At 39.2% G+C, this 14149-nt stretch overlaps 1 protein-coding gene across 1 annotated transcript in view; it reads left to right on the forward strand.

Moving 5' to 3' along the window:
• Positions 1-14149, forward strand: part of whd (carnitine O-palmitoyltransferase whd) — an 81509-nt gene that overhangs the window by 16187 nt on the left and 51173 nt on the right. The window contains exons 3-5 of the mRNA XM_069300039.1: positions 10153-10307; positions 11676-11785; positions 12583-12749. Of these exons, the coding sequence (XP_069156140.1) occupies positions 10153-10307; positions 11676-11785; positions 12583-12749 (432 nt within the window). The remainder of the gene's footprint in view (positions 1-10152; positions 10308-11675; positions 11786-12582; positions 12750-14149) is intronic.

Raw genomic sequence — 14149 nt, forward strand, 5'->3', positions numbered from 1 at the left:
GATTAAAACAAGTAAACAAGTGGAAGTACAGTACAGCGTTATCTTGAAGTTATCTTGAGATGATTTCAGGGCTTAGTGTCCCCGCGGCCCGGTCCTCGACCAGGCCTCCTTTTTGTCACACACCCCCAGGAAGCAGCCTGTAGCAGCTGTCTAACTCCCAGGTACCTATTTTACTGCTAGGTAACAGGGGCATCAGCGTGAAAGAAACTCGGCCCATTTGTTTCCTCCTCAACCGGGGATCGAACCCGGAACCTGAGGACTACGAATCCGAAGCTCTGTCCACTCAGCTGTCGGGCCCCGTCAGTATCCTTTATATCGTCAGGGTATATGTATTTTGATACTTGGGCAGATAGATGATCTTGGTTTCTAATATAGTAAATCGTATTATTAAACGATTCTCAGTATTATTTATTTTGAAATTATATACTTTCAATTAATTGTTTTGAAAAGATTTGCTGCATTCTCAATTTTTGTCTTGGTTATTTATTGCTCCCTGTAGGAGTACTTTTTGTAAGTACTGTATACAGTATAATGACAAATATCTCACACACACTCACACACTCTCTCTTGTCAATGTAAGAATGAGATTTAATTTATGGGTTTTTGGAATTTCATGCATTAAAGGTTAACAAATTTGAATTATGACAATGCCCCCAAAATACGGAAAGATAATGAAGGTGGGTAAACTGCACCTGCCAGGATTACCAGAAAGCTTTTGATAGTTATTCACAAAAGGAAGAGGAAGAAGAAGCAGGGATAATGGGAAAGACACTGAACTGGGTAATGGAGCACTTGACATAGAGGAAACAAAGGGTCATAGTCAGGATGAGAGGCTGGAGAAACGTGGAAATTGGTGTTCCACAGGGCTTGCTCCTAGAACTGTTGCCTTTTCTACTTTACGTAAATTTTAGTAGACCTACCAGGAGTGATTTGGTCATGTCAATGTTTGTTAAAATAAAATTGTGGGCTGATAATTGGATTGCATTTCAGCAGCCATATAAGTAAGTGTAAGAAATTTTGGAAAGGGTGTAAGAAAGTTGACCAGACCACACACTAGAAGGTGAAGGGAAGAAAAGAAGGTGAAGGGTGTAAGAAAATAAGACTCGAGAGTTTGTATAATTTCAACGCCTTCACCAGAAGCTCATGTGAACAGGATATTGTCGGTGGCATTTGGTAAGTTGGCAAACATAAGAACAGCATTTCAAAATTGTAGAGGTGCGAGAAAATTCTTGTGCAGTACCTTGTATTGGTACAAGGCAAGTGGAATGCATTAAATGAAGTGATGCTTTCATCAACAAATTTATTTTCCATCCTCTACTTGAAGAAAAAATATGATGGTAATTTGAATGTTGAATGATGTAATTAGCACACTAAATATAAAAGCCCAGAGTGGCATAATTGCTGTATATCTCGCTCCCTATAGTTATTCATAGGCAAGTGCACTCAATGTATGTCTCCCCGTTTTCTCTTACTTTCAATTTTACTTCAATACTGAATCTTAATTAAACATGACCCAGAAATGGTGGTATGCTCACCTCAGTCTTGTGACTTACCATTTCTGAATTATACATCTTTCCTTGACATTTACATTTGACAGTATTTTTAACCACACAAATGCTTAGATTGTTTATTTTTAATGCTATAATTTTTAGTATACAGTATATTCAGCACAATATTCTTGCATCATTATATGAATGATATAATGAGCATACAGATTATATACAGTATATGAAAAACTGGATGTCTGATCAGCCTGTATGATGTAGTGTATATTATTTTTGCATATACTGTACTGTATTAGTTTTACTCCATACGACAAAATATAAGACAGGGTTAGTTTATTTTGCAATTGCACATTACATTAATGCTGTCACAAAGAAATGACCATCCACTTGAACAAAAGCCAGCTGAATTTCGTAAGGGTTAGATACAATTTAATTTAACCCCTAAGTGGGATGGAAATTGCACCTTCCGATATGAACTCTAATGTGTGTCTGGATTTAATTAACAGGTTCACATTCAGTCTTATCACAAAGATTTTGCATCTGTTTAGTTTAGCATTTTACTTTGTACATAGTTTCTAATTAGTGCTTATGGAAAAAGTGTTTGACGTTATCACATTTATTCAGGAACAAGATAAATCAAAACAAAAGGGGGGGGTTAGACAGCAGTCACTTTCTACACGGCCTCTGCATTGTTAATGCTTACTGTGACTTCATCAAGGGGAACACACAACAGGATCAGTAGGTGGTCAATGTGATCAACAAACTGACATAAGGAGTTGCTATTCAGATCTTTACTCACACTTGGAGTGGTGGTGTCAACTTGCTCACAGGTAAGTCAAGTGCACTTCAGACAACTTGCAGGTCTCTCATTTATGTACAAGCTTCACAACACAGTCCCAAACAGGCTAGTACTGAAGATTCTTTCTCCAGCACAGTAAAGAGGGTATGCACTCCATCCACACAGTTGTCCTACAAAAGTGTCTTGTTTGCATGAACTCTGGCTGCTTTGAGTTGATCAAATACGATTGTTGCCAGACATATGTGCATTTTGGAGGCGACACGTGCGCGAACTGATCTCTGGACCTTGCTTGTCCCTGACCTGGCATCCCTTGTGTCTAAGCCAATTAGTGTTACATTTTCCAGCATAAAAGATGCTGCTCTCCTGTTGGGTTTCTCCATATCTCCTACACCCATTTTCTATTGCCATCTATTGCCTTCATCAGACTAAGCCTAGCTGGCCTGCTTCCTTTTGAAGTAGAACTTAAGATGCCAAAGATGCTAGCCATTTTTATCTAGTGATTCTAGCCTTTCTCAGTCTGGTCACAAGATTTCAAGAATAGGGTCTTTTTATTCCTGTGGCTGCCGAGTGTGTTCATGTAATATTTTGTTCTCGGAACTCACTGTGACAGCCTGGTTGTGATGGGATATGTTGCCTTGCCGGCCACAAATGCCAATTCTGTTGCTTTACTGATGGAGTCACTAGAACTTAGCTTCAGGCTTGGCCAATTCAGAACTGAGATTTTTGCAGGAAAATCAGTTGAAACATTTAGCATGAAATGACAGGCACTGTTAGCATTTGTGGAGGTGCAGTGGTTTGACTTGTATATCTGCAGAAATATGCCATCATGATGCTTAAGCTTAGGCTTAATCAGATGCCATATTCCCTAGAAAACTAACAATTTTCTTAATGAATTATATTACAGTATATAGTAGATTCCTGGTTCTGTATAGGGATTTTATGCCCTCTACTACAAGTAAGAATTTAGGATTTGTTATTTCTATTTTTTTTCTATTTAAAATCATGAGTGGCATGATTTTAGTTTTATAAAAAATGCTTTAATTGTAAAATTTCATAGTTTTAATAATAATTATTATTTTTTTACATAAATTCATCTTTGCTCATAAAAACCAAGGAGTTTCATTATCTGACAAAGGGGTGCACTTTTGCTCTTTAGGCAAGCAGCAGCCTCCCCAGAGAGCCTGGGTCAGTGTGACCTCTAGGTTCCAACTACTGTAGTGGGAATGGGGGGGGGGGGGCAGGAATATGCAGTGGGAGAATATGAAAAACACTAACTATTTATTTATATAGTGTACCAAGAAATCTACCCCCCCCCCCTTTCACCAATTATGTGGGGAGGTAACCTTTTATGCCCCCTCCCCTACCCCTTATACTAAAACTGACTCCGACCAGAATATGTCAGCCCTGTATCCCACCCTGGAAAGTTGGGTGAAGCTAACCCCCCAAGCATCTGGCCTCCTCCCTCCCTCACACACACGCACGCACGCACTCACTCATGCACTCACTCATGCACTCACTCATGCACTCACTCATGCACTCACTCATGCACGCACGCACACACACACTCACGCACTTACTCACACAGATGAGATGAAGAAATATAAGAAAATTCACTTTCGCAAACAGAGTGGTAGACGGTTGGAACAAGTTTAGGGGAGAAGGTGGTGGAGGCCAAGACCGTCAGTAGTTTCAAAGCGTTATATGACAGAGTGCTGGGAAGACGGGACACCACGAGCGTAGCTCTCATCCTGTAACTACACTTAGGTAATTACACACACACACAGATGGAATGCATATGCAGTGATGTGGTGGAGGCTGACTCCATACACAGTTTCAAATGTAGATATGATAGAGCCCAGTAGGCTCAGGAATCTGTACACCAGTTGATTGACAGTTGAGAGGCGGGACCAAAGAGTCAGAGCTCAACCCTCCGCAAGCACAAAAAGGCGAGTACACACACACTCTCACACTTACTCTCACACTTCCTCTCTCACACACACTCACACTTCCTCCTCTCACACACTCTCTCACACACACACACACTCTCTTGAAGATGTAATTTTAAATGAGGTCATATTCCCAAGGGGCTACTCAATTTGGAGACGGGACAGAAAAATTAGGAAAGGCGGTGGCGTTGCTGTGCTGGTAAAAGAACACCTAAAGGTGAAGGAAATAATGACTGCCAATCCACAAGAAGTTGACATAATAGCACTAGAGATCTGCTATGAGGATGATAAACTAATGATGATAAATGCATATAGTCCACCGCCAAGCAGCACATGGTCAAAGGAGGAGCTAGATAGTAAACGTGAAGGTCTTATAACAATAATGAGAGAGATTATAGCGAGAGCGGATAACGATAGATCACGACTGTTGATAGTCGGTGACTTCAACTTGAAATCCATAGACTGGGAAGCATATGAAGCTAAAACAGAAGATTTTTGGACCTGTAAATTTGTAGACCTCATCCTGGAAACATTCTTGTATCAACATGTTAAACAAGCTACGAGGATGAGGGAAGGGACGTTCCCTCCATGCTAGATTTGATATTTACCAGGAAGGAGGAAGAGATATTTGACATTTCAGTACCTTCCTCCCTTGGTAAAAGTGACCATGTCTTTTTGGGAATAAAGTATGCAATGCGTTATAAGCTGGAAGAAAATAAGGAGGTTGAAGCAGTTGAAAAACCAGACTCAGGAGAGGACATTATGGTGGCCTTAGAAATTTTTTTAGTGAGTATAATTGGACAGACTTGATGCTAGGCAAGGAAGTGAATGAGATGTATGGCAAGTTTTGTGAAATATATGATAAGGCCACAAAAAATTTATACCAAAACAGAGATGCAGAACTAGGAAACAGGATTGGTTCAATAGAAATTGCGAGAGGGCTAGAGACCGAAAGACACAAAAATGGAATCAATACAGGAAGAGGCCGAACCCCCAAACATACGAGCGATACAAAGATGCGAGAAACAACTACACGGCAGTGAGGAGAGAGGCAGAAAGAAATTTTGAAAAAGGGATTGCGGACAAAATGTAAACAGAACCAGGTCTATTCTATAAATTCATAAACAACAAATTGCAGGTAAAGGATAATATTCAGAGGTTGAAAATGGGAAATAGATTCACGGAAGATGAAAAGGAAATGTGTGAAACACTAAACGAAAGTTCCAAAGTGTGTTTGTACAAAATGAAATCTTTAGGGAACCAGATACAATAAGAATTCCAGAGAACAACATAGAACACATAGAGGTGTCTAGAGACGAAGTGGAAAAAATGCTCAAGGAGCTCGGTAAGAACAAAGCAGCTGGCCCAGATGGCGTTTCACCATGGGTTCTGAGAGAATGTGCATCTGAGCTCAGCATTCCACTTCACCTGATCTTTCAGGCATCCCTGTGTACAGGAATCGTAGCAGACGGGTGGAAACAGGCTAACATAGTTCCAATCTACAAAAGTGGCAGCAGGGAAGACCCCCTCAATTATAGACCTGTATCATTGACAAGTGTAATAGTGAAAGTATTGGAAAAACTAATCAAAACTAAATGGGTAGAACACCTAGAGAGAAATGATATAATATCAGACAGACAGTATGGTTTTTCGATCTGGAAGATCCTGTGTATCGAATTTACTCAGTTTCTATGATCGAGCCACAGAGATATTACAGGAAAGAGATGGTTGGGTTGACTGCATCTATCTGGACCTAAAAAAGGCTTTCGACAGAGTTCCACATAAGAGGTTGTTCTGGAAACTGGAAAATATTGGAGGGGTGACAGGTAAGCTTCTATCATGGATGAAAAATTTTCTGACTGATAGAAAAATGAGGGCAGTAATCAGAGGCAATGTATCAGAATGGAGAAATGTCACAAGTGGAGTACCACAGGGTTCAGTTCTTGCACCAGTGATGTTTATTGTGTACATAAATGATCTACCAGTTGGTATACAGAATTATATGAACATGTTTGCTGATGATGCTAAGATAATAGGAAGGATAAGAAATTTAGATGACTGTCATGCCCTTCAAGAAGACCTGGACAAAATAAGTATATGGAGCACCACTTGGCAAATGGAATTTAATGTTAATAAATGTCATGTTATGGAATGTGGAATAGGAGAACATAGACCCCACACAACCTATATATTATGTGAGAAATCTTTAAAGAATTCTGATAAAGAAAGAGATCTAGGAGTGGTTTCTAGATAGAAAACTATCACCTGAGGACCACATAAAGAATATTGTGCAAGGAGCCTATGCTATGCTTTCTAACTTCAGAATTGCATTTAAATACATGGATGGCGATATACTAAAGAAATTGTTCATGACTTTTGTTAGGCCAAAGCTAGAATATGCAGCTGTTGTGTGGTGCCCATATCTTAAGAAGCACATCAACAAACTGGAAAAGGTGCAAAGACATGCTACTAAGTGGCTCCCAGAACTGAAGGGCAAGAGCTACGAGGAGAGGTTAGAAGCATTAAATATGCCAAAACTAGAAGACAGAAGAAAAAGAGGTGATATGATCACTACATACAAAATAGTTACAGGAATTGATAAAATCGACAGGGAAGACTTCCTGAGACCTGGAATTTCAAGAACAAGAGGTCATAGATTTAAACTAGCTAAACACAGATGCCGAAGAAATATAAGAAAATTCACCTTCGCAAATAGAGTGGTAGACGGTTGGAACAAGTTAAGTGAGAAGGTGGTGGAGGCCAAGACCGTCAGTAGTTTCAAAGCGTTATATGACAAAGAGTGCTGGGAAGACGGGACACCACGAGCGTAGCTCTCATCCTGTAACTACACTTAGGTAATTACACTTAGGTAATTACACACACACACACACACACACACACACACACACACACACACACACACACACACACACACACACACACACACACACACTCACTCACTCACTCACTCACTCACTCACTCACTCACTCACTCTCACACACTCTCTCACACACTCTCACACACACACTCTCACACACACTCTCTCTCATACACACTCTCACTCTCACACACTCTCACTCTCTCACACACTCACACACACACTCACTCTCACACACACTCTCACTCTCTCACACACTCACTCTCTCTCACACACTCACTCTCTCTCTCTCACTCACTCTCACTCTCTCTCACTCTCTCTCCCACTCTCACTCTCTCTCACTCTCACTCTCTCTCTCTCTCTCACTCACTCTCACACTCTCTCTCACACTCTCACACTCACACTCTCACACTCACACTCTCTCGCACACACTCGCACACTCTCTCACTCTCACTCTCTCTCTCTCTCTCACTCACTCTCACACTCTCACACTCTCTCTCTCTCTCTCACACTCTCTCACTCTCTCACACTCTCACACTCTCTCACTCCCTCACACTCGCACACTCTCTCTCTCTCACTCTCACTCACACTCTCTCACACTCTCACTCTCTCTCTCACACTCACACTCTCTCACACTCACTCTCTCTCTCACACTCTCTCACTCCCTCACACTCGCACACTCTCACTCTCACACTCTCACACTCACTCACACTCTCTCACACTCTCACACACTCTCACACTCACTTTCTCACACTTTCTCTCACTTTCACTCACTCTCAAAGTCTGTCTCTCTCTCTCTCTCTCTCTCTCTCTCTCTCTCTCTCTCTCTTTTTTTTTCTTTTTCTCTTCTTTTTCTCTCTTCTTTTTCTCTTTTCTTTTTCTTTTTTTTTTCTTTTTTTTTTTCTTTTTTTTTTCTTTTCTTTTTTTCTTTTCTTTTTTTTCTTTTCTTTTTTTCTTTTCTTTTTTTCTTTTCTTTTTTTTCTTTTCTTTTTTTTTCTTTTCTTTTTTTTCTTTTCTTTTTTTTCTTTTCTTTTTTTCTTTTCTTTCTTTCATGGGGACATAACACATCCTTGGCAGTCTTTTACATTAATATCAAACCAGCAACTGCCTCTTTATTCATGAACATGTTCTGCTCCTGTGCTGTACTAAATATAACAATGCTGTCTGTGCAGAGCGAGTTTTGCAATGTTGTGCAACATAGCAATGCTGTGGTGAGCCGTATCCCGTGAGGAGGCTTCTGTTTTGATTTGATCGATATAATCAAACTTGTATGTAACGTATTATTATTTCACAACTGATCTCAGATGTTATCCGATTGCTGAGGATCATCTCGTTGGAAGTTGAGGGGTTGAGGCCAACATATTAAACATTCAACATTCACTTGCCAAAACATACTGGGTTACAGTAACCTCCTATCTGACATCACCTTGGTTGGTGTACTGCTGTTTTATAATCTTGTCACATGTCCATATTCTAGATTACAGCATTTGCTCTTTACTGTAATTTTAATGATGGGATCCCAAAGTCTTTGCTAACCTTCTTAAGTGCTACCGTCATAAATGGTGCCACTGCCTGTGTGCAAAAAAAAAAAAAATCTATTTTCTATTCCTATACGTCAGGGAAGCTGGGTGAGGAGTGCAGGCAGTCATTGGGTCCACAGACATGTGTGATGCAATTTTGCCAACATGGTATGTAGGGGAAGGGGGCTGGGAAGCTCAAGTTTGACGGTTTATATAGTTGCTGCTTCATTTTAGTTTACCATGTATGGAATAAAACTATTCATTTACATGTACAGTAATTAAAACTTTTTAAGTACTGTTGTAGGCCTACAATGTAAAAGAAATGTATGCAGTATATTGTAGGTAAATCTGTTCCTGGCAGTGTCTTGCAACCCATTTCTTTGCTGCTATTCTGTGTGGCAATGTCATCCAGAAATAGATTCAAACACCGGTGGGGAGCAGCAACAATGTGATATTATGACAACCACACAATACTTGTATCATGCGTAACCTCATCATATAGTAAGCCATAAAGGCAAAAGCATAATTTTTTTCATGAGGCTAGGTTAATTTGTAATAGATATATATATGTAATAACCTTATTTACATTTGTAGAACAACTAGAAGATTAAAATCAACATGCAGTATGATAACCGCACTGTAAGGGTTAAGCATGCATGCTATATATACTCTTAACTTAATTTGATTCTAGGATCTGCAGCTTCCACACTTGCCATGTTTGATTGTTCCTGTGCTCAGGTTGACTCTCAAGGATAACTGCTTCCATCTTTGGAAGCTGGGCATTTACTGCATTCACACTGCTCAAACACCAACCTCTTATTAGGTCTACCGGAGAGGCATTGTTCCTATGTGCCTCGGCTCTAATATCCTGAGTACTCTTGCATACACTATTGTTAAGCCTGTTGCATTCTTCCTGTTTCTTGGAGCAAGTGAACTTGCTGGTCTACATTGGCTTATTTAATTGAACTTGAATATTTATGCAAACTTCCATATCTTAAGATTTGCAGGCTATGGATTACTTTTTATTTTATTTGAACTCTGATATGATTTTAGTTGCAGTATCTAGCTCCATTGTACACTGATTCTCTGATTCTCCAGTACTCTTTCCTCATATTTAACTAATTATTCTAGATAATATTAGTTAATTTTGGATTGGAATACTGTACCCTAAATAAAAGCTTCACTGCATTAAGTAGAATTCTACCAACTCCATATATGATCATCACTCTCATTTCTCATAGTTATATGTAAATAAATATTTTTTTACACCTATTGATTTGAACATTGTGTACCAAGTGGAAATTGAATTATTTCCCCTTTGGAATAATATCCTTAGGTTTATCTCCATATACTAGCTGCAGATTTTTTACCCTATTCTCATGGATTTCTTTTGACTTTTAACATAATTTCTGGATGTCTAAACCCATTCATTGCTTAAAGCCTTTATATTTTTCATTGTTAATTTGTAATATGCAAATTCAGTAATGACTGTCTTAATTTCAGAACAACATTCGATGTGGAGTGTTCCCTGCTTCCCTGTCATCACTGGCATTAACTGTTACTGGCTATAATGCCATGTATCTCAGCAGAGATTTGTACGGGTCCAACTTTGATGTCTCCTTGGGGTTGGTTGACCTCCTGAAGAAACATGTTAAACTGTAAGTGACAAAAATTATCATTAGCCATATTTATCAATAAAGATTTATTCAACCTCCCCTCCCCCCCCCCCCCCTCCTTCCTTGAAGGATTAGAAATAGGAGTTATTTCTTACTAATGTAGAAATGCAATACTAACAATGAAAAGGTTATAGAGGTTGCCTTAGTTTAAAGTTAAAGATGGTCAATTACTTGTTGTAGAATAGAGCCCAAAATATTTAATCATTACAGCACTTTCAGTAATTCATGGTGCCTTACCCAGTATATAGGCACTACCATGTCCAATGCAATAATGTAGCTGATTTTGGATTTATCCTACAACTGCTGCTAAATAGTTGAGGTTCAACTAGAGATTAACAGGACACTTCCCTAAACCATTCTGGTGACCACACGGTTTTTTTTTTTTATTTCTAAAGTTTTTTTCCTTTTTCCTTTGTGAAATGGAAAAGTCTGCTGCTTCCTGATATGAAATCTATATTTCTTGAGCCAGGCAGAATTGACAGGCAAGCGAGAAGTGCCAGCTGGTCCACACATTAAGTGTAACAAGTCTTGGGATGACTCCAGCTGGTCCTATTTACTATGTTTAGTGATTGTGGTGGCTGTCATCCCGTGATTTGATAGCCACCACTGACAACTTTGACAGTACCCGAGGCAAGTTGTGGAGTTTGTTCCGGATCAGCGACTTACATCTTAGTCGCAAAATGGACTGCTGAGAGCTCAGCATTTTCTTGATTGTTGGTTATACAGTACTATAATTTCTATTTTGTTGATTTAATGGTAGGGTGTTCTTGGATGAATATGGGAATATATAAAGTTTAGTTATGGCCTTTAACCAGGCACAACTAGACTTTAATGCCTACTGTTCCTGAAGCAGTTTTTTTTTCTTTTTCGATAAAACCCATCATTGGAGAATTTCTTCCATTAGCTGACACTTCCTTTTTTTCCCTCTCTCCTCTCTTTCCTCACCTCTCTCTCATCCTCCCTGAAAGGATAAAGGCTTTACACGGTTACTAGGCTGAGCTTACATTGTTTCGGATAACTGATTGACGCTTTTATGTATCTTTATGGTATGTCTGTATTACATCATCACAAGGATTTGAACAGATGAAAAGTTAAGACTGCTTTCATAATTGCTGATCAGCAATAACAAATTTATCTGTATTTATATGGATTTGTCTGAAAGCACATGATTTAAGACTGTTAGTACATTCAGTAATTTGGTTCCGTATATGCACACCACTTTGGAAATAAAATATGCTGAATTGAGAAATACCATTTGCGTACAAGGATAATGTTCCATTTAGATTTGTAACATTTGAATCGTCTGTGCTGTATTCTTTGAATTAATTTTGTATTGTGTGTGCCTTGCAGAGAAGAGCCAGCTAAAGGGATAGTTTGCTGTACAGCATCTGCTTTTGCAGTATGGTGTGGTGTCTTTATATTCATGAGGTACACGCTAAGGCTTCTCTTCATGTACAAAGGTGAGTTTATATAATTTTTATGCAGTGAATCTGTAACTATCATTTGCAACCACAACAAAATCATGCTAATCAAAATGTTTTAATAAATTGCCAGTGTGCAGGCGATGAGTCATAATAACATGGCTGAAGAATGTTGACCAGACCACACACTAGAAGGTGAAGGAACGACGACGATTCGGTCCGTCCTGGACCTTTCTCAAGTCGAGAATGGTCCAGAACGGACGGAAACGTCGTCGTCCCTTCACCTTCTAGTGTGTGGTCTGGTCAACAAATTGCCAGTGTGGTCTATATATAAACTATTGAAGTGTGAAACCAATTCCAGTAATACACTCAGAACGCTGTACTCTACTTGCCTCACCATTTGGGCACAAGTAGCCCAGTTTTTGTGTTCTCTTCATATACACTGTGGGGAAGGGGGTTATAAACTGATTAGTTGTTTTGATAGGGATGGGAATGGGAAGGGGGGAGGGTAGAATTTGAGTGAGCACAACAAAACTAAAGATATTGCTATTCAGATGTACTGTATAATCAGCACATTACAATGCCAGTTCCAAATGTGTGGTGCTTTCACACACTTGCCTTGCCCAATGCCATTGATGAAACTGGAACCCCATCCCAGTTTTAGGAACTTGGGCAAAAATTGGAACTTACTAAGAGTATCTGTATATGGAACTTTTTTAAAAGGTTCCCAATAAAAGGAAGAGAGTCACAACCATTGTTAATAAACATCATGTTAACAGTGTTAGAATGTTTTAGAAGAATTAAAGGTCCACAATAATGTTTAATCAACCTTACAGGTTGGATGTATGAAGAAAGAGGTCGTGGGAGAACAATGAGTAAATCTTCAAGGTTATGGGTTTTAGCACTGAAATCCTTAACTTGGTTTTCAAGGCCCATGCTGTATTCTTACCAAGGTGCTCTTCCCAGACTGCCTCTACCTGCCCTCAAGGACACAATGGAACGGGTACATACATTAACTTTTAGAGGCCGGTTATAGTTGTGAGTGGATCTAGGCTAGTTAAGTTTGCCAATTTTAATTATTGTCTGTTTTTAAACAAATTGTAAATATAGCTATAATAAATCTGTGGATGTTTTGGAGTTAATAAAGACACGTGGAAAAAATTCTATAAATTTATAACTGCTTAGTATGCGATGTAGAATCGATACTGTAAGCCACAAGTATAGTGTACTTGTGGCCTACAGTATTGATTCACAGTTTGGTGTTTCCTGCTTGTGTTTGAATGTCGTTCTGGAAGACATTCCCAGACAGAATAGCAGCAAAGGTATGGGTCATAAGACAGTTTGAGATGCACCTGGAACACTTCACCACTCATGTTTATTTTTTCCACTGTGACCCTTTACATTATTCCTGAGAGGTATGTCTCTCTTATCTTAGTGCTATACCAAACATTCTAGTTTTTTCCTAGTCTCATTTGAGGGAGTGTCAACAAATTATAGAAAAAAAATTGGCAAAAAATTATAGACCAGTTGCACTAATATAATACGTAATAGAAGTTTTTGAAAGTGTGTTTAGGAATCAAATTTTCAGTTTTATGGAAAATAATGAACTTTACAACACATGGATTTAGATCAGGAAGATCCTGTCTTATCACAGTTACTCAACCACTATGACAAAATCACAGAACCCTTAAAGGAAAAGCAAAATGTAGATGTTGTACACACAGACTTTGCAAAGGCATTCGATATTTTTGACCATGGAGTGGTAGCCCATAAAATTAAATCAATAGGAATAACAGGTAAAGTGGGGGTGTTGGATTTTCAACTTTATCAAGCAGAATGAAGAGAGTGATGGTCAATCAAGTAAGATGAAGATCTTTGGCTATATATAGGCTATAGGGTGCCTGACAGTTGAGTGGACAGCGCTTCGGATTCGTAGTGCTGAGGTTCCGGGTTCGTTCCCCGGTGGAGGCGGAGACAAATGGGCAAAATGTTTCTTTCATTTGCCCCCTATCCCTGTTGCCCCTGTTACCTAGCAGTAAATAGGTACCTGGGAGTTACACAGCTGCTACGGGCTGCTTCCTGAGAGTGTGTAACAAAAAGGAGGCCTGGTCGAGGACCGGGCTGCGGAGATGCTAAGCCCCGAAATCATCTCAAGATAACCTCAAGATATTGGCAATCAATGAAGATGTTCTAAATCCCTACTCTTGTTTGACTTTTATTGTGGTTGTAAAAGTTTTTCTAGCAGTATGTTCCTTTGCTAAATCCATGCTGATGTTTGACTTTGCATTTGGAGATGTTATGAATATACTAAGTCTCCTATAGATTTGACTGGTAGTAACCTGCCAGGGTATGTTTGTTAGTGATGCAGCTCTGTAGTTTATTGATTTGTGTGTTTTCACATGT

This window comes from Procambarus clarkii, chromosome 5 (genome assembly GCF_040958095.1).
Source record: "Procambarus clarkii isolate CNS0578487 chromosome 5, FALCON_Pclarkii_2.0, whole genome shotgun sequence".
NCBI lineage: Eukaryota > Metazoa > Arthropoda > Malacostraca > Decapoda > Cambaridae > Procambarus > Procambarus clarkii.